This window comes from Musa acuminata, chromosome BXJ1-4 (genome assembly GCF_036884655.1).
Source record: "Musa acuminata AAA Group cultivar baxijiao chromosome BXJ1-4, Cavendish_Baxijiao_AAA, whole genome shotgun sequence".
Taxonomy (NCBI): Eukaryota; Viridiplantae; Streptophyta; class Magnoliopsida; order Zingiberales; family Musaceae; genus Musa; species Musa acuminata.
Window position 1 is genome coordinate 38,422,655 of NC_088330.1, and position 20,222 is coordinate 38,442,876.

General features: G+C 38.3%; 1 protein-coding gene and 2 long non-coding RNA genes across 15 annotated transcripts; 1 reads left to right on the forward strand and 2 right to left on the reverse strand.

The window, feature by feature from the left end:
- Positions 1–39: 39 nt before the first annotated feature.
- On the forward strand, positions 40–4,263 carry LOC135665134 (uncharacterized). 2 transcript variants are annotated; one of them, XR_010509130.1, is made up of 4 exons: positions 40–890; positions 1,020–1,405; positions 3,178–3,279; positions 4,095–4,263. It is a non-coding gene; the product is annotated as an uncharacterized LOC135665134 (long non-coding RNA). The 2 variants fall into 2 exon arrangements; XR_010509129.1 differs by having other exon boundaries at positions 48–1,405.
- A 412-nt stretch (positions 4,264–4,675) lies between these two features.
- Positions 4,676–9,252, reverse strand: LOC135665125 (uncharacterized). The gene is made up of 3 exons (XR_010509128.1): positions 9,088–9,252; positions 8,914–8,973; positions 4,676–8,614 (listed from the first exon to the last, which is right to left on the reverse strand). It is a non-coding gene; the product is annotated as an uncharacterized LOC135665125 (long non-coding RNA).
- A 610-nt stretch (positions 9,253–9,862) lies between these two features.
- On the reverse strand, positions 9,863–18,735 carry LOC135585187 (uncharacterized). 12 transcript variants are annotated; one of them, XM_065177152.1, is made up of 5 exons: positions 18,054–18,734; positions 17,208–17,259; positions 15,965–16,191; positions 13,622–14,411; positions 9,863–12,375 (listed from the first exon to the last, which is right to left on the reverse strand). In XM_065177152.1, the coding sequence occupies exons 3-5, from the start codon at positions 16,187–16,189 to the stop codon at positions 10,208–10,210; spliced, it is 3,183 nt and encodes a 1,060-aa protein (XP_065033224.1). In that variant the 5' UTR covers positions 16,190–16,191; positions 17,208–17,259; positions 18,054–18,734; the 3' UTR covers positions 9,863–10,207. The 12 variants fall into 12 exon arrangements, with proteins under 12 accessions (XP_065033224.1, XP_065033220.1, XP_065033215.1 ...); XM_065177148.1 differs by having other exon boundaries at positions 17,208–17,284; XM_065177143.1 differs by having other exon boundaries at positions 15,965–17,135; positions 17,208–17,284.
- Between the last annotated feature and the right edge of the window lie 1,487 nt (positions 18,736–20,222).

The following is a 20,222-nucleotide window of genomic DNA, read 5'->3' on the forward strand; positions in this document are numbered from 1 at the left end:
AGCAGCGTTTCTTTATGTACAGGCGGCCAACGCAACCGAGAAGAGAAGGCGGGGAGCGGCGGCGCGATGGACCGAATCACAAGTTGCGACAGAGGCAACAAGGAGCCCAATCGAAGAGGGAGGCCCAGATGTCGCCGTGCCCTCGCCTCCGCCTCCGCCTCCGCCCCCGCCGCTGGATCGCCCTGCCCGCCGGCGAAGGACGCCGTCCGGTCTTGGAGTCGGCCTTGCGCAGGATCTCCCACATGACGCGCACGTCCTCGTACTCGCACGTCCTCACCTCCTTCCGTAGCTTCTTCAGCCCTGTTCATGGGAGGCGGCAGAGCGTCAGAAGCCCGGATGGATGAATCAGGCCATCCATGGCGCATGGGTGAGAGACCTTACCGGTCCTTTGGACGCCGAGACGGGTGGCGACGCCGATCCACACTCGACGCGTCGGGAACACCACCACCCGCTCCCACCACGCCATCCTAAGTCCCTTCCCCTCTTCTCTTCCTCCGACGAGAGAGAAAGAGAAGAGTTGCCGTCCCTGGTTGTGGAGGAAGCGTCTCTTATTCTGCAGCGAGGTGCACGGGCGAAAGAACGCGTGATCAGCGTCGTCGACAGCCCCCGCGACGCGGGCTTGGGAAGTGGCGTCGTCCGCACGCGTCGATGCTCCAGTGGGCGGGGGGATGTTTCTCGACTTCCTTTGAATTCTGCACGCCATCTGTTTGCGTTCGGGCCCAAGTGTCGATGCTCCAGAGCATGGAACGCTCATGAATTCTTATGGACGTGTCTCCGTCTGATGGATTTGTAGGAGAAATGGATACCCATTGGGTTTGGGTTCGATCCAGATTTGTGAGTGCCGCACCCATCACCATCGCTAATGCTGGACTAATTCCTTTTACTTAAAGGTAAAATTACAAATATCTTCCATACTAAGTTATCCACCGTTGGATCCAACATTTTTGCGGTGTTGTACGCTTCTAAACACCGGAATGGTCATTACGCTAACTCGGTGGGACATACGTGTGACCCCACAGCTGGGTGCCCCTCCTTACTCTGGGTAGCTTTCTGAGGGTCGGCGGACGGGTAGTGAGTATGGAAAGGCAGGTAGATTTGGATCTGTCAAGATGGCTCGTTTCATTTAACCCGCGAGATGAAGATGAGGGAGTGTGAATAAGAGATGCGCTTGATCGCCATTTCCTCGTCGCCGACCTCCTAGCGGTGGAGCTCCTAGCCGTCTCCGAAGGGTTGGCCTCCGCCTCCGCCTCCGCCTCCGCCCCTGCCGCTTCCGTCGTTGGTCGTCGATCCTCGTGTCCAGATCAAGGTCCGCGAGGTCGGCAACCGGACCTCCATGTCCAAGGCGAAACCGATGTCGGCGTCGTCCAGCCCAAGGAGTACTGGGATTACGAGTCCATACAATGAGGTAAGCGAGATTCCCAATCCCGACCCTACTTCTGACCCTAATTCCTTTCTTTCGTGTTTGGGTTTGATAGACTATGTAGCGATGTTGGGGTTACATGAAATGGTTAACTGAACTGCGGTTCATGGAGATTTTTGTTTTTTCCTTCGGTGATGATTTCTTGAGTATAGAGGAAACCTATTTCGTGTGCTTCATATGTAGTTGAATCGATCTGCTGGTTTCTATACTTTGACGTGTTTCTTGGATGATTGTTAGTTTCTTGGCGTCTTCATGTTTCAGATTCTTATTCACGGTTGATAACCAGGCCCTGAGAATCTTGGGCTTATCAAGAAATTCCGAGATATGAGGATACTGGTTCTCGATTTGGCGGAGTTTCGATTTGTAATGCATGGATCTCTGCCGCCGTAGTCTCTGTTAGTCTTGATCGGGTTATTGCAGTCCCCACTATCGGTGGGGCATGTGAGGTTTCGAAGCCTTACCCAATCCCTTTCTCTGATTCGTTTCTTTTTTGTTTGGGCTTCATAGATTATGTAGCGATGCTGGGGTTTACATAAGATGGTAACCTTTTCATTGGATTTCTCTAGCTAAAGATTAAAGTTGCATTGGATTTATATTTTGATGATTTCTTTAGCATTTCACGTACCTACTTTGTATACTTCACATTACAGTTCAATCAATCTGTTGGTAGCTATACTTCGGCATGTTTCTTGATTCTTAATTACAATTGATAACCAGGCCCTGAGAATCTTGGGCTTACCAAGAAATTCCGAGGCATAAGGATCTTGGTTCTTGTTTTGGTGAAGAATTGATTTGTAACGTATGGATCTTTTATGCCTATAATTCTTCATCGAGTTATTGCAGTACCCAATCGGAAACCTTGCCCAAACCATGTACCATGTACCCTAGCTAGTTCCTATCCTTTTTGTTTGGACTTGATAGATCATGTAGCGATGTTGGGGTTACATCAGATGGTTAACCTTTTCAATAAATAGATCACCTTGGATTTATTTTTTGATGATTTCTTTAGCATTTCACATACCTACTTCTAATACTTCATAGTTGAATCAATCTGATATCTTTCTTGGATGATTGTTAGTTTCTTGGTGCTTTTATCGTTCGGATTCTTATTTATAGTTGAAAACCAGGCCCCATGAATTTTGGGCTTTTCAAGAAATTCGAGGTTATAAGGATCTTACGTCTTGATTCGACGAAGATTTGGTTTGTATTCGGGGGATGTATGATGCTGCCGTAATATCTGTTAGTCTTATCGTTGGGGAGTGATATTATTAGTCCCCATCGTCCGTAGGGTAAGTGAGACTTGCAAACCTTGCCAAACCCTAACTGTGATAATTTTCTTCTTTTTTGTATGGGCTTGATGGATTATGTGGGAATGTTGGTGTTATTTGAGATGATTAACCTTTTAATTATTTTTCTTTCTGCAGTTACACGAGCTAAAGATAAATTACATTGTATTCATATTTTGATGATTTCTTTAGCATTTCATGAAACTACTGTGTACTTGGTTTATAGTTGAATCGATCTGCTGGTATCGATACTTGACATGTTTCTTGGATGATTGTTGGTTTTCTTTTGTGTTATTTTCATGTTTCGGATTCTTATTTACAGTTGATAACTAGGTCCCATGTTTGCTATAGTAGGCCTTTTAGTCTTCATGAAGTCATTATCAGTCTCTCACGCTCCGTCGGTGGTGAGATGAGATTCTGAAACCTTACCGTAATCCTAACCTCAATTCCTTGGTTGTTTTGGCTTGATAGATTATGAAGCGATTTTATGAAGTGATATATGAGATGGCTACTTCTTAAGAAGCAAAGATCGTATGGTGATGATTTCTCTAACATTTCCCCAGTCTTCTTCAGGTACTTCATGTGAACCAGTTGTATACTTTTGGCATGTTTCTTAGTATTTCCATGTTTCAGATTTTTATTTACAGTTGATAACCAGCCTTCTAAGAATTGTGGGCTGACGGAAAAAATGTCTAGATGGAAGGATCCCAGTTCCTGAAACAAGTTCCTCGTCATGTACTTGGTTAGCTAGATTCCAAAACATTTTTATTGAAGCCCTAATTTTCAATTTGGTTCCATTTTGTTTGGGTTTGATACGTTAGGTACGAATGTTGGGTGGGTAATCTTAAGATAGTTGAACTTTTCAAAATAATTTTTCTTTTGCAGATCTAAGAGTTAAAAATAAAGCGAGTTGGATTTCATATTGTCATGATTTAAGACATGTTTTTGATGCTCAATTTAAGAGATACGGATCCTGTTACCTGATTTGATGAAAATTTGGTGTGGATATTTGCTGCTGTACTGTGTCTATTTAAGAGTTTTTCACCAAGTCATTTCATTTATTCCATAGTAAGCCATTGAGATTTACTTCAGCTAGTGTTGTATGCATTTTGTAGATTAGGGACTAGTTATCTAAAAACATACAGCGGCAAATACTACAGCATTTGCAAGAAGGAAGAAGAAAAAAAAAAAAAAAAACTACTGACAATTTGCTGCCTTTTCTTAACTATTCCCAAAAACTACTGAGCGAAAAGGTCTTCATCTGATTCATTAATTCGAGAGAAAATGTCTGTCTGTTTTACTGGTTACGAAAACATTTTGTCATTTTACCCTGTTCGCTCAATATTATCACGAAAGAAAAGGTAACAATTTTCTTTTCTTTGTTGCAGTGATCAGGATGACAAATGGGCTTTCAAAAAAGTTGACAGAGGGGGAATATAGTGGCCTTTTTTTTTTTTTTCGTGGAGGGAATGATTTTTTTTCAACAATAAGTTACTGTTAAGTTTTTTTGATGTAATTTTTATCACATTATTTTTCAAATAAATTATTGATTATGTATCCTTGCATATAGAGTGATTCTGATTCCTTCATGAGAAATTTATCTCACAAAATATCTCTTCATTTATTATTGAGAGAATACATCACTAGATATCTTTCGTGTTTTATCAAGATGTGTTTACCGTATACAAAATATTATTATTTTTTAATGCCGTGTTTATTATCATTTCACATTAAACTATTAATATTTAATTGTATTTTATGAATATTAGAAAAATATTTTTATTATGTATTTGTTTTAAGAGTTCTCTTTGAAGACTCCTGCAATTATCAAATAATCTGATTTTAGTTACATATTCATGACAACTCACAATTGTGTCATCGCGACAACAATAGTTATCCTTTTAAGCAAGTGATTGCTTACATGACTCGAATCAAGATTAATCATATCCACAATCAAAACATGTTGAAATCACTACGAAATCCCATATGACATTTGACAAACCACTGATAACATTCGACACCTTAAGAATGTAAGAATTAGAAAAAATATATGACTTAAGCAGCAGGTCACATATGCTTATTAATAAACACTATCATGTTAAAGGTCACTAATGTATTAAGAGTGTAAAAATAACAAAATTTTATAAAATGTAAAAATAATTCTAAATTACTACCAGCACGCATCTAAAGACAAAATAAGTCACTAATGTATTAATATATTATTATTTAATAAGTTATTATTCTATAACAAAAGGTTCAAAGTGAAATTAAAGTTCATTCCGGTGATTGTTATTAATATTTTTTTTTTATTTTTTAGATTAAATCAATGATATTGATGTAATTTATCATATTAGTTTTTAAATATATGTATAGTTATTAGTAAACCAAACATGTTCGATTCCATCATGAGAAATTTATCTTATAATCTTATTATTGAGAAAGTGCATCACTAAATATCTAACTGACGTGTTTTATCAATCAAGATGTGTTTACTGTATAAAAATTATTATTATTATTATTATTATTATTATTTAATACATAAATTTTATTTAATACGTAAAATTACTGTAAAAACTATTAATATTTAAATGTATTTTATGAACATTAGAAAATATTTTTATTATGTATTAAAAGTTCTTACAAAGTATGCATTTGTTTTAAAATTTTACTCTTCAAGTAACAACGAACCAGGTAAATAATTCTATCCAACAATTAACCTTTAATTATATAATTTTTATCATTTTTATTTTTCTTTCTATAATAGCCAGCTAAATCACAAGTTGGCTATAATACCAGCTATTGCCAGAATTTTCTTTATCAACCAAGTTTATACTAAAATCCATGTCTAACAAAGGTGACAATGTAAGAAACAATTGCATCGGTGAATAAGTAATAATGAAGACAAGATTACAAAATATCACAAATTTGAATCTCTCATGTATCAATGGGTTATAAATAGATGCTCGAGCGCTCGCCTAGGTGCTTGGGGGAGGTAAGGCCTAACTGCCTCAAGGTGGACCAAGCGACGCGCTTCAGTGAGGTGTGGCCTGAGCGCTCGCCTGAACCCAAGCGTTGAGTGCCTCAAGTAAGCGCCTGATTTAAATGAAGCAACCGAAACAAAGTTTTACATTTGGTTTGCCGCAAATGCAATAGACCGAGGCTTCTTTTGTCGCCAATGGACAGGTCTGATAGCCTAGCCTTTGCCCGCAACTTCCTTCTGCTGTCGCTGCTTCTGTGTGCAACTCCTTCCATCATCGAGGGAGAAGATCATAGCTTCCTCCGCCACCAACGGACACCTTTGAAGCTTCCTCCACCCATGATGTCATCATCTATAGCTTCTACCGTTGTCGCTATTGCCATCCACAACTTCCACTACTACCGCTACCGCCATCTGCAGCTTCCTCCACCGCAGCAATTGTCGTTCGAAAGTTCCACAATCGATAACTTTTTCTCCCCCTCTTAACAGTTCTTTTCTCCCCCTCCAACTACTGTTAACAGTAGTTTAATGTCGTATTTTTATTTATATAATCATATTTATCAATTATATTATATATTTTTATATTTTAATATTTCAGAGTTTCTCGCTTTGCTCGGGCAAGCGTTTAGATGAGCACCTGGCGTTTTGAACATTTTCGGGACTTGACGCATAACGCTTTTTAAATCACTGCCTAATACAAAACTTACGCACAAGCAAGTAAATATGAGAATTTAGGATAAATATTTTAAAACAGAGTAAAATGAAAGAATACTTCATCAAGTAATGAGAAGGGCTTAATAACACTGTAACCATAGGAGAAGTTACTCCTATTAAACAAAGGTTCTATAGTAGTTGAAATGAAGACGTCTGAAATAGCATAATGTGACAAATAGATAGTAAAATTTTGATAAATGCATAATGCAGAATCTCAAATAGCATAATAGAATTTAAAATGTCATGAAGAGTATAAATAATTTTGATCATAATCAGCATTAAGTTGAATTTTTTATGTCAGACATCCATCAATGAGAATCAATAGGCGATATAAAACAACCACATACAGGAAAAAAGATAAAGAGAATAATGGAATAAAGTGCATCACTACAATGAAATATATTTAAATAATGACATAATATACTTCTCCTATACTAAGAAGCTTAATACCAAATAACCGACATAATAAACTTTCTTTAAAAACAATTAGTCTTAACATCCAGAATCTTGATCTAAAGGTGAGGAACATGCATAACCGTGATTATCCCTACACAGAAAACATTTGTAAAGAGTACCTCATTCTTCGTTTCCATAAAACTCTCTTCAATTTCTCCCTCCATATGGCCAATGTCCTAAGCCTAAACTTGGCCATCTATACTACTGTCTCACAATGTTATGCTGTGGCAAATTCTGGAAAAGACAATGCATGAAGTTTCAATCTCAATACCTAAACCTGAGTATTAGAAAACTACTTAAGTCGTGGAACTCACAATATAAGGACAGTCATTCCTAGCTGCTAAGCATAGGATAAAAGAGAGATCATATATTCCTTGCTAGAAAATTTTATGCTAAAATGTCAATTGAACTGATAGCATTAATACGAAAACAGAAGATTGAACTTAATGCTGGTTGATGAAATTTCTTAATGCAGGTTTGGGCCAAAGCACAAGTGAGGATGCACTAACATAATCACCACATTGTATACATTGCAAATTGCAATCTAAGCTGCAATCTAAGCAGCATACCTCTGGTCTTTCAGTTCTGCACTTGATGCACCTTAGCTGAAGACATACAAAAATAGTACAAACTTCTGGAAAGTGATTGTTTCCTAAAGCAAATCTTCATCATAGATATAATTTCAGAGGTTATCCTCTGGTCTCATTTGTTCCCTACTTACCGGCAACACTGGCCTGAGAATAACCAAGTCCTACTTAAGTTAGCAGCACTTAGTGGGGCAAATTGCCTTTTGAATTATTTGTCCATGATCTCAAGGAAACTACAAGATCTTTTTAAAAGGAAGTAACCGTCTCATTTGATGCTCCCCCACGAGACTAATCTACCTTTTATAAATCATGCACCGGACAAGTTCTTGTTTCATTGTAGCAACATGTTTAATTTTCTCAGGGCAAACATATTAGCATAATCAATTGAACACACCATCGGGTGACTCATGGAAATATTAAAATGTAAAAGAGAGAAGAATGATCAAGAACTTTTTCAACCTGAAAGAAACATGACATACAACAAAAGAAAATTCAAAATGGCTCCCACCATCTCAGTGATATGCCACCAAATCCTGTAGAAGCTCGATTTATCATTGAAAGTCCTAATGGTGCTATCTATGTCTTTTCATCGACTCCTTAGCACATGTAGCGACCAACATGTTGGATACATGCTCTACACCCAAACGTTTTACAAAGTATATTAATTTGTATAACTGGACAACCACCAAGAATTTCAGTACAACTCTTTTTTATTACAAAGTTCTGAATAATTCCATATTTTAAAGCTTGGATATATGCATTAAATTTTCTAATTACAAGAACTTAGATGCAAGGCCCTAATCTTTGCCCACATAAAATGCTAAATCAGTAGATGCCTAGTCTTATCCCAGTCAGAAGTTGATCATTGCAAGGAGACGAACAATCATAATAGATACGCACCCTCCTCACATTTCCCTTGATATATTTAAATACATGTAAAATGGATATCTTTCTCATTCTCTCACCTAAGTATATCATGTATGTTCTGCAAGATATTTGCAATAAAATTGAAGGAGAAAACTACATGTTTATCATAATAGAATTTCAAATGCAAAAGAGAAGAAAGGAGGAGGAAATCAATCAAATTGGTTAGGGTGGTTACCAAAAGCTTGGAAACGGATCAAAGACACAGGCGCTCATTCGATCAGGGCAAGCGACCACCTCGGCTGGGTTCCTGCGTGACAAGAACGGGGACGCCGATCAGAGAGTATAGGAAGAACGCTCTTGCTTTATTTCCACGGAGCGAGTGACCTAAGAAGGGAAGGAAGGGATTCTAGATAGGTGTTTGGGAGAGATCTGGGAAGGGAAGGACTTCTTGCTAGAATTTCGGCGGTGAGAAGGGATTCGGTTTTCAAGGTGAGAGAGGATTCTTGCAAGGGTTTTCGGGTGAGAAGTGATTCTTGCCTGGGTTTTTGGGGTGAGAAAGATTCTTGCAAAGGAGAGAAGTAACTGAGAAGGGCATGAGGAGAAAACCTGCTACGTTATCGAGTTCCAACAGCCACAATAGGGGCACGCGGCCACCGTCGAGAGATCCTGCACGACCAGAAAAGAGACACCGATCACAAGGAAGAAGGAGACAAGAAAGAACGAGGGGACCGATCGAAGACGAGAAGAGTTTCTTGGTAGGATTTTAGGGAAGCGAGAAACCTGAGGGGACGAGGCGGAGAACGACGAACAATTCCAGCGAGCAAGAAGAGGGCGGGGGCGCGCCAAGCAGAAGAAGGCGGCTCTTCCTCGCATCGTCGCAAGCTTCCTTGCAACCTCTCTCTCCCCGGAAAGCGATGCTCATCCGCGAGAGTGGGGAACAGAAAAGGGTCAAGGTAGAAGAAGAATGTAGAAGTATCAATTAATTTTCTCTATTTACTTAATATTAAGTAATTAACTAATATATTAAGTAATTTTCTCCATTTTCTGTTTTTAATTTATAAAAAAATACTACAATATTATTGAAGAATATTAATAATCAACTGAGAGACATGAACTACAATAATATTTATATAAATTTAATATATATGTTAACTACCTTTGAAAAGAAAAATTTTGCATAAGCTTATATGTATTATATGAAAAGAAAAATTAAAGTGAAAAAACATTGTTTTTAAGGCAGCATCAAATACCACATGAGTAATAATAATAATAATATTATTATTATTATTTAACATTCACTACAGTAGTAGAGTTTCAAGTTCATACCAATGTGTACAACAAATCACTCCATTATTTAGATGAAGGTTATCAATTGTTATACCTTTAGGTATGTCAAAATAGAAGAAAGAGATGGTGTTTTGGGTCACCAACCAAAGAGAATATATTGATTGCCAAGTGACCTTCCCAAAATTGGCTTTGTGTTTTGGGGTCTAAAGATTGATAGATTTGAGCAGGAATTTCAATATATACATACACATTTTTGAACAGACTGATCTTAGAGAGGCATGCTGCAGAAAAACCAACATCTAAATATCATGTCTGAGTGAGAGGAACCATGGCAGATCCACATAAAAAAGCATTTTGATTTGTTGCAGCAGCAACAAGAAGGAGGTGCAAGAAATGCAGCATATCAATCAGCAGTTTTACAATGAGCTTAGATTACATGGAAATCACTGAACTAGTCTTCAGTCAGAATCTTCTCGGCTTCATGAAGCAATGCAGCATTTACTCTGAAACCTACAAGCTTATGAAGACGATATATAATAATTCCATTTGCACCCCAAAGAACAAAAGTGTTGAATTCCTCCATGGAAAGAACATTGCAACTTTGGTGCTCCTCCTAAGTTAGAGGAAGAGGGAGACTGCCAAGAGGGCATCTCTGCCTGCGCGGCCGCCTTGTTATCCTTCCCCATCCGATCATGCTCCTGTCATTAACTCCTACTTCAAAATTACCGGGTTGTGGATGCAGAGGGGGGATGACGTGAATCTCCTCGATGGTGATGGCCAAACTTCTAGGCTGCCTCCTTCCCTTTGCTCTGCAGGTCATTTGATTCTGACCTTTGGTCCTTCTTGTTAAAGCTGTCTGCCAAGGGCTACCTGTTGCTTGCATCATCACCCCAATGGTTCGAAGATCCTCTGTTGTTTCGTGCCTTGACAGTGTTGCTAGCCCTGGCAGGATATCTCTCTGGAAGTCCTTCCGCTGCCTCCTCTTTCGTGCCTGGCCACGCCGAGGCTTTGTGAGAAGCAATGAAGCTAAACCTGCATCTCCTTTGTCTTTCTTTACATCTTTGTCATCGAGCTCTTTAGGTCTAGACCAATACTGATCCACCTTAATTTCTTCAAGGGTCAGCGTCATGGCTTCAAAAAGATCAAAATCATCATCATCATCTGAAGATTTTGTACCACCATCTCCCACATTACCCAGAAGCCTTGAATTTTCTGCACTGCATGATACAACATCCGCAAACCAAGACAAGGTGTCAAATCCAGGCAAACATCCATTGCAATCTAAAGAAATAGCAACCAAATTCTCTGCAGCCAATCTAATTAGTGCATCGACAGAGTAGTCCTTTTCCTTTGAACCATCTTTCTCGCTTAATGGGATGTATCTCTGCTTATTTATGATACCCATTTCGTACTGGGATATCGGTGCCTCCAAATCAATGTCAGAAGCAATTTTTGCACCAAAGCTTGGTATACAGTGTGATGACTGAACCACTATCTCGCCTTGAAGTAGTTTCACTGAAGATATGGGATAATCTGTACATGCTAACTCAACATTCAGATCAATGTGATTCCTAAAGCTCCCTTTGGACTCCCCATGACATGTTTCAGTGACCGAGTCACCAACATGAATATCTGTCTGCGATTTTAGGACTTTTGGATCACATCCCAAGTCTGTGAAGGTCATGTCATCATTTATCATAATCTTGGTATTGTCAGTTAAATGTTTTTCCATATGTCCAACAGAAACAGACATGTTAATTTGCTGATTTTTATCATGAACAAAAAGACGAAGGATTTTTTCGCCATTGTTTTCAGAAACTTCATTTCCCTGCATCTTGTGATCCATAAACTGACAACTTGGCATGACTTCCTGCAGATTACAGAGAGAATAATCTAGCTCCTTTTCTACTTTCCTCCCAATGTCTGGAGCAACGGCTTCAGATCTGGAATTAAGCTGAGGTTGTCCACTTGAGAAGCTGAAAGCCGCTTTGGAGGCATGTTTGTTCAAGCCAACAGACAAATTACAAGATATCTTCTTTCCGAGACAAGATGAACCCACTGACAATTTGTCGTATTTATCTCCAACATCTTCAATACCACTTGGAAATACTTGATTTATGTTCATGTTTGTTGGACTTTTCAAATCTCTGCTTGCAAAACCCTTTACACAGCTTCCAGATGTATAATCATGAAGACCTTCATTACTATCATCGGTCTGGTCTGGTCCACTAGATACAACTTTCGAATGTAGTACAAAATGAGAATCTGGTCGAAAACCATGGTGAAATCCATTTGTCCGATAGACACCAAAACCAGATTCTTGGCTTGTGGTCAGGTTCCTACCATATTGCCACCATTCACAAGGAATAGGAATCTGAGCATCTATCTTGGAACTCAACATCTCATTACTTGGATTTGATGATCCACTGCAGCATGGAAGTGTTTGAATCGCAAGTGTCTCGTTGCTTATGCTGGTGGCAGGTTTTCTCCAAGATGAAATAAATGAAGATCCATAACTGGTTGAATCGGCCTGGGGAATTGTGATTGAAGAAGGCATTGAAGGAGACATCAGACCTGAATTTGAGCAGGTGAAGTGAGGGGCCCTTACAGGTGCCTGGACATCATGAATTGAATCTTGTCTAGATCGTATCTCCGGGTTATTACAATCAAATGAAAAACTTCTGCCACATCTCTTAGTGTTCAACTGTAATGCTCTAGATGTTGAGACATTATAATTATAGGATGTCTGATCGAGAAAAAACACAGAGCTCCCATTCCCACCTGTATATTGATAACCAAGAAATAGGATGAGAGGAAAATAAAAGTTCCAAGCAGGCTAACATGTATAACTACCCAAATATTAAATGCAGAAGCTACGCTACCCACAAAAGCACAAAAGCATAGATGGAACAAGCAGACTGATCACAGTTAGATCTATGGTAGTTATAAATAAGGCATGACTTGTGTAGTAACTAAATCTATGTATTTATAAGTTTTTGACTTACATGTTTCTAATGTATGGTTCATAAGACATTTAAGAAGTTCATCTATCTTGTATCATGTATAATGTGCTAACTTCATGCATTTAAGAAGTTCCATATATATGTGTTTTTCATATATGGTTCATAATATATCATGAAAATATATTTTGATTCAGAATTATGGCAATAAAAATCAGGGTCTAATAGGGGTTTTAGGCCCAAAGTAGGTACCATATCTTCAAAATTTTATAATTTCTTAAGATTCTGCATTTGATATTCTAAAAAGGCAGCAAATCATGAGAATCATGCCTGTGACGCATTTCCTTTCTCAATTTTCTTCATGGTTGATGAACTTCAACAAGGACACTGTCCTTATATTCAAGCAATCAATTTATCATACACAACGATCTTCTTTACCCCAACACTGAAACCAGCATAAAAATAATAGTTGTCATGGCACACAGATAGATGTTGATGCCATGGATTTGAGTTTTGGGAATTTGGCTCATGCAGTAGTGTGTCAACATGGTACAAGAGGCATGTTTTTATCATTCCAAAGGGTGTGTTGGTGCACTGTTTTACACACTTTTGGCTTTCAGGTGGCAACTTAGGATTTTATCATGCCACCATATCGTAAGCATGTTGTGCATGCACAATAAAAAATATTGGATACAACATATCACCGATAGAAAATATCCAAACTTCTCCTGTCTCTTCTTCCTAGGAATTTAAGGATTGGAATAGAATGCTCCAATAGCTATGTACTGCAAATACAGGACACTAGTGTTTATTCATCGCATTTTCATTCTGACAGGGATCAAGCTGGTTGATAGCTTTCTTTAGACAACCCTTTAGGCTTACAATGAGCAAGTGTCCAATCAATAAATGAAGATGAGCATCTACTACTGAAATTCATACTGTAACATCATTTTTCTTCTTGAGACATGTTTGTAATAGTGACAGTTTAAATAAGACACCTGATTGATAACACGATTGTTTAGGCCATGTCAACAAATGTAAACAAGTTTTGGAGATCAAAGAATTACCAGATTCATGACTAGAGAATGGCCATTCTCTTTTTGTGTGTACATTCGCAGACAAGAACTCTGAAGTAGCCTGTTGATCACTGTGCCTATCCACAAAAAGTGTATTTGATCTCACCGAAGAATGGTGCCCTTGGCTACATTCACTGTGTGTCTTGAAGCCAAGTAACTGAACAAACGCAGAGTTTGCGGGTCTCTCAAAACACATTTCTGTTGTAGATTTACTTATATCGACTGTGCTGCAGGCTGATACACTGACTTGTGTTGGTGACTTCGACATGTAATGGTCTTCTCCGTGACTACTCGCTAGAGTGAGCTTCACATCATTCTCAGAATAGAGAGAGCAAGTTCCATTCTTGAGAATACTAGAACTACATGATGGCTCAGTGATATTTGTCTGCCCATATTCATCACTATCGTCAATGTCTATGTATACATCAGCTGGCAGTTGAAGGTCAAACGTTCTCCTCTTCTGAGACCTGTAGTCTAGTTGCTTGATGCCCTTTGGAGAAGCATCATTTGATAATGGGATATGATCAGATTGAGTGCTGCCTTCCCTTGTAAAATTGACCTGAAGCCTCTCAGTGCCTGCAACAGGTGTCTGTCCATAGCTGGTATTTCCTATGGTAAAGTGAGAAACATCTGACATTCCTCCAGTGCATTCTGTTCGCATTTGAGATAAACAATTTGAGTGTGATGCTTCTGCCACCATAGAAGGCTGATAAAACCTTCTAGTTTGAAACTCATTCATCAAGTCTTTCTGTATTCTATAAAGACGATGAAGTTCAAATACCTGAATCACAAGTGAAACAACTTTTGTTACAGGAAACAGCATGAAAGGCTTGAAGGTAACAAGTCAGACAAATTATGTTTATTGCTTTGCTCTTCAATAGACTATCTTATTTAAAATGCAGTTCACCTGATCCTAAGATGGCATATTCCTTTTTCTATTGCAGTTCTTACTTATTCATGGTGTTCGCATGCACATCTATGGATTCAACCAACAGTGTTAAGCTCAGCTTAGTTCTTCTAGAACAGTCTTGGATAAAGAAAGGAATAGGGGCTACTTCTTCGCAAACACAATTTTGTTTTCCAGATTTTCTAAGGCTAGACTGTTATTGTTTGGACTTTCTCAGCTAGATTTAACTTGTCTAATATTTTGTCAAAAGGCAACAGACACTCTCCTGAAAATTGTGTAATTATTACATAGAATAGTGAAATCTTCAACTAAAACATAACTTAATAGTAACCTGGAAAACATAATTCTTAAAATAAGAAATAACAAACTCACTCTATCCTACTCTGGAACCAAAGCAAACTGTGCAGGAATCCAAACTATTTCTCAGCATGGTAACTCAACTAAGAGATGAAGATTCTCAGCTATAAATCAAGTGAACTACATATGAAACCTGTGCTTCTGGTCCTTATTAGCTTCAGAAATTAAATTGTTCAAGTAACAAAAAAGGCAGAGAATGCACTCTGAGTTTATAAACAGCTATCCAAATAAGAAAGCACCAAACAGGCTCATAATTTACATATTTCTACAGATCTTGAAGAATGATTCAATTTGAAAAGATCATTTTACTGAAACTATTCAAGATGATCTGAAATACAAGTGCTACTTGTAGAAGTCCCAAAGTCAAAATAGACTTGTTTAGGTCAATTCTTAATAAACTGGTAAACAAACTGCACTAACTTTAAGTTGAATCATGTAAATGATATTTGTCATAGACTAACATGTCTTTACCAATTATTAAACATCTTAAAAGGTTATAAAAAAAATTAGTTTTACTTGCTCCTCTTTTCTTTTCTACAAGAAATTTGATCAGGATTTCAAAGATACAATAAAATCTCAAAGTTAATTCAGAGTTAGAACTTAGAAGTTACATCTTCCAGCTAAAATCTAATTCAGGGATATATTGAGAAGGATTTTCATGTTCTTGAAATTTTTTTAGTTTAATGTCTTTCATATGACAGAAAAAATGAGAAATATTTGTCTCAAGTTGAAACTCATCATTTAGCATCCTCCAAAATTTCTATTCCCGAGAACATGTGATAAATCTCATATGTGAGGACACTGTCAACTTGTTTCACCTAATCACTTTCACCATGCATAGCTTCAGGAACTTGGATCGACCAAAGTACAAAACAATTGACATGTACTTAAACACCATTCGATACAAACAACAGACTTTGTAGAACTATTTAATTATACAAACAATCAAGCACGGATGAGATGTAATCATAAAGATAAAGATGAAGTGCAAGCCAAACAATCAGACAGTGCTACTCAATCCTGAGGTAATTACCTTCTCAAATGGTTCTTGAGAACTTAAATATCTTTACCTGGTTCCTAAATATGGTGTCATGTTCAAGCATCATCTGCTTTAACATTTCTTTATCCTGCCCTGAGTTTCCATTCACCAGCTTTGGTACGTAACTATCATGGAGATACTCACTTGATTTCTTATCCTGAAAGTAAGTATACCAACCGCTTGTTGCATCCTCCTTGACATCCTGCATGGAACAATATCCTGGAAGGTAATTTTTATTCTGCACTTTTGTTGCCATTCCTGCAAGTTCTAAACTTGGTCAGCAAAGAAAAATAAGAATATGATGCCAAAGGGACTTGGTATATTTTCTTATCCAAGAAAAGTAAAACATGTACAACAAACATTTGAATGTCAAATGGGCTTTCATTTTGCTTAAAGGATATAGTGTAATTCATGTTTAGCATAAAGCAAAAGTCATCCCTACTCCTAAGCAACTTCAGCAGGTGGTTAGAAAGAATAGTAGTTTGCAGGTGAGAAAAGGGGAATGATCAAAATGAATCACCAGTAGCAATACCAGATAGAACCTAATGATGATAAAAATCACTGATGATAGCAATCCAAAGAAGAATATTGATGACAATAATCTAAAGAAAAATAGTGATTATAACAATTTCCTTCATCTTCACCGTTGATGTGCCTAGCTAAAAAAGAGATACTAGACAGAACAAAGAAAATCCACCATAATTGAATACTAACTATAGTTCATCTGTGCCTCCAACAACTGTCACCAATATTGTACCAAAACATACGAATGTGCAACACTAGGAAAAAAGTTTTGTTGTACACCTGATGTAAGAATGTGCAATAGACAGGAAAAAGTTATGTCCCTGGTGAAACAACGTACAACAACAACTAGAAAAGTTCCCAAATCAGTAAATTACAGTGTTAAATAAGATCATTAAAAAGATTATCCTACAAGGAAAGCATGAAAATAAGGAAAGGTTGCTATTAGAGATGGAACATAAGAATCCATATCAAAAGTCATAGTGTGAAGGAATTCAGGGATGAGGTTCTTGAAATCTGCTGACAAGGTCCACATTTTCACAAAAATTATTGGGAGTTCCTTTATACCAAAAGTAATACCTTTAGTACAGATTTTGGCTATGACTTGGGGACCAGGACATGCTGGGATGATCGTGGAAAGCCTGTATGGCTATATTGCAAGCTAAAAAGGACTCCTAAAGCTGATAGGCCACAGGAGAGTAGTTTAAGATATGCTTTTCGGTAGCGAAAAAAATGGGAGATAGGGAAAATACCAGTCCAGTTAGCAATAGGCTACAGCCACTTGGATGTAATTCCCATCAAATCCTGGATGCAGAATTGTTCATCAGCACTGCAGCATCCAGCAAGTAAATTATCTGAAGGCTGAACAGAAGAAATATGATTTTCCAAAAGCGGCTACTTCAACACCCACATGACAATGTTTGACTTCACAGCCAAAGTTACTAAATTTGGTCAAAAGCAGGTGCTTGAAGATCATAATCTCAAGAAAGCCCCAGATTGATTGTCTAGTGATGGAGAGACCTAAAAGTGAAAATGCAATAGAGAGCACTAATCGAACGACAAGGAAAGAAGCTTCTAGTCCAGGATTTCGGAAAGCTGAATACATCCTGAAACTGAGAGATGCTAAATCCACCAAAACGTAGAACAAAATCTGGCATGCATCATTATCAGAATTAGAATTAATAATTAGTAAATAGTAAGAACAAAGAAAAGGTTCCTAGAATCACAAAAGAGGTACAACAAGAGTTGCCAATCTTAAGGCCAGCAGTTGAAGATGAAGGAATCCTTGTTCTCAAAGTCCAAATTCACCATTTGAAGTACCATCAGCAGAACAAATAGCAAATTGGCATAAGGGGAAATCTTTAGGGGCTTGAATGGCAAGAGGGCTTTAAACTCCATGGTGATGAATTGGGATAATCTCACATACTAACAAGCATACATTCTTCGCAAAATTTCCATCAACAAACCATTTCTTCAAACAAGAATTGATCTGAAACATGTGACACAAACTCAAGGGTTTCACAGATTCTATCATAATCCAAATCATGAGACCAAGTAAACAAGATAAGAAAATTTTGACTGATGAACGGAAAAATTACCTCAATCCACATCGCCCCTCCCTCTCATCCATCTCGCGGACATCGCTGCAGCGGATTCAACATCAGAACGCGGAACATCCAAAATCCCAGCGGCCGCGGGCCTTCCGCCATGGAAAAACGCCAACTTCCCAGGTGCCCCACCCGTTTGAGGGCCGGCAACGGCTACAGCGATCCAGGAGACGACAACCCAAGCCAAGGGCCAGTATCGCCACCGCGAACAACGAAGTCTCGGCCAAAAAGGTCCAACTTTTGGTATCAAAAAGAGCTACCGAGAAGAGCCGGGCATCTGGAGTTGGGCGTTGGCAGGAGACACAGCTGCAGATCTAAGGACTTCGATCCCCTGGACCACAACGAAAGGGAGAGGACAGAGATCCGAGATAGAAGAACGCCTCTCACAACAAACGAACGACTGTCTAAGAACAGTGACAGAAGATATGTCAACATCGGGCCTCTCTCTCTCTCTCTCTCTCTCTATCGCCTTTGATTGGTTCCTTGTACTTTCAGTGAGTAGTCTTTCTTGGGTTACGGGAGAAGTGATCAAAATGGGATTTTTAGTCGTCTTCTTTGTGCTCAGAGATTCCCTCACTCCTTCCTTTCCCTTTGGGCAGCGGAATGGAAAATGTAAGACAAGACAGAAGGCCAAACACAGCTCCTCCTTCCATTTCAACTCCCTGCACCAGCCTTTTCTCTATCCACCTTTCCTATTGCAAACAGATCAGATCATGACGTGGAAGGTGATCTAGTGCTCTGTTTCTGTGACACGATCTACTGATGGATTCCCTCATATCTTTGTTGGTTCCTATGTTCTCCCTCAGCTAGCTGACCATTCGTGGTCTGGTGTGGGGGCCACCATTTGGTGTTCGAAGACCATATCCAGGAATTAAGAGAAGCAACTGCTTCGGATGACAAGCAGCAGCTTGATAGAACACCCATCATTAAGCTCACTGAGCCCAACCATGATCTAATCCTATGTCCATGTTAGAGTGATCACTTACAGAATTTTTATTGATGAATTATATATTCATCTGAGTTGTTCTTTCGTAAAGATTCAACTGGAAAATAATATTTATTATGTTGGACATGGCCAAACTAAAGTATATATATATATACATCCAATGTGAGATATCTTAATGTACAATGATAAGAATCTGTCCCATCTCTCATTCTTTTGTAATGAGAATTAGAAGGTTCCAAGGCCACGTACTGCATGCTAATAAAAGACAGCAGATATGAGAAGTGACTTGGAAGCCTAAGATGTCTTCATAGAAGAAAGAACAGTACAAAAATAGGTGTCAAATAAGATGGAAAACTTAGGTGGGATTGTTCTTCATGTGTTGGTCATATGAGACATATGTTTTTCATGTGAAACCTGATCCTATTGTCTGCCATTCATAGATGTACAGCAATCCACACAACTAGAAGAAAAGTGAGGACAGCATCAACAATTCCTTGAATCTGAGTTCAATCAATGTAGCTTTATGATATTGCTGGGCACAAGAACTGCAACTCCTAGAAACGAAGAAAAAGAAGTGACAAGGTTGAGTTTTGGAAGAAAAAAGAAATCCCTAGCTCATCTATCCCACATGGAATCAGCGGATATGCATGCAATCGATCCCTTTTATGTATTTGCTCAAATATTTTCCTATGATTGTAATGAACTGAGGAAATATGAAGAAGAACTGAATGATCAATGGCATACAAGAATTGAAGTGTTCTGCCCCAGAAATAAAGCCCTTCTATTGTGTTCATGGATCTGCTCCTGTTAGACACTGTAGATGTTGACTTTTCTTTCTGTCATAGGCAAGATATTTTTGGTGCAAATGTGTGTCATGCACTTCCTCTGTTTCACAAGGTCAATATATACTTCTGATGGGAAGTTTCATACTTATCTTGATTAATCTTTTTTTTTTTGTAATTAAAAGGAAAAGCTTTACCAATCAATTACAAAATATTCCATTTCTACATGAGTTCCAAGTGGAAAACTGGTTCTCCATCATGCAAAATGAGAGGTTAAATTATTCAGCAACCATGCCTAGTGTATATCTTTTGTCTGTCATCTTTACAATTATTAGATGGATATTGTTGTTGTTATGCTTCCATGGAACAATTGATCCTATTCTCTTATGTTTATTTTTATCTGGAATTATTATCTATTGTTTCATCATTAGT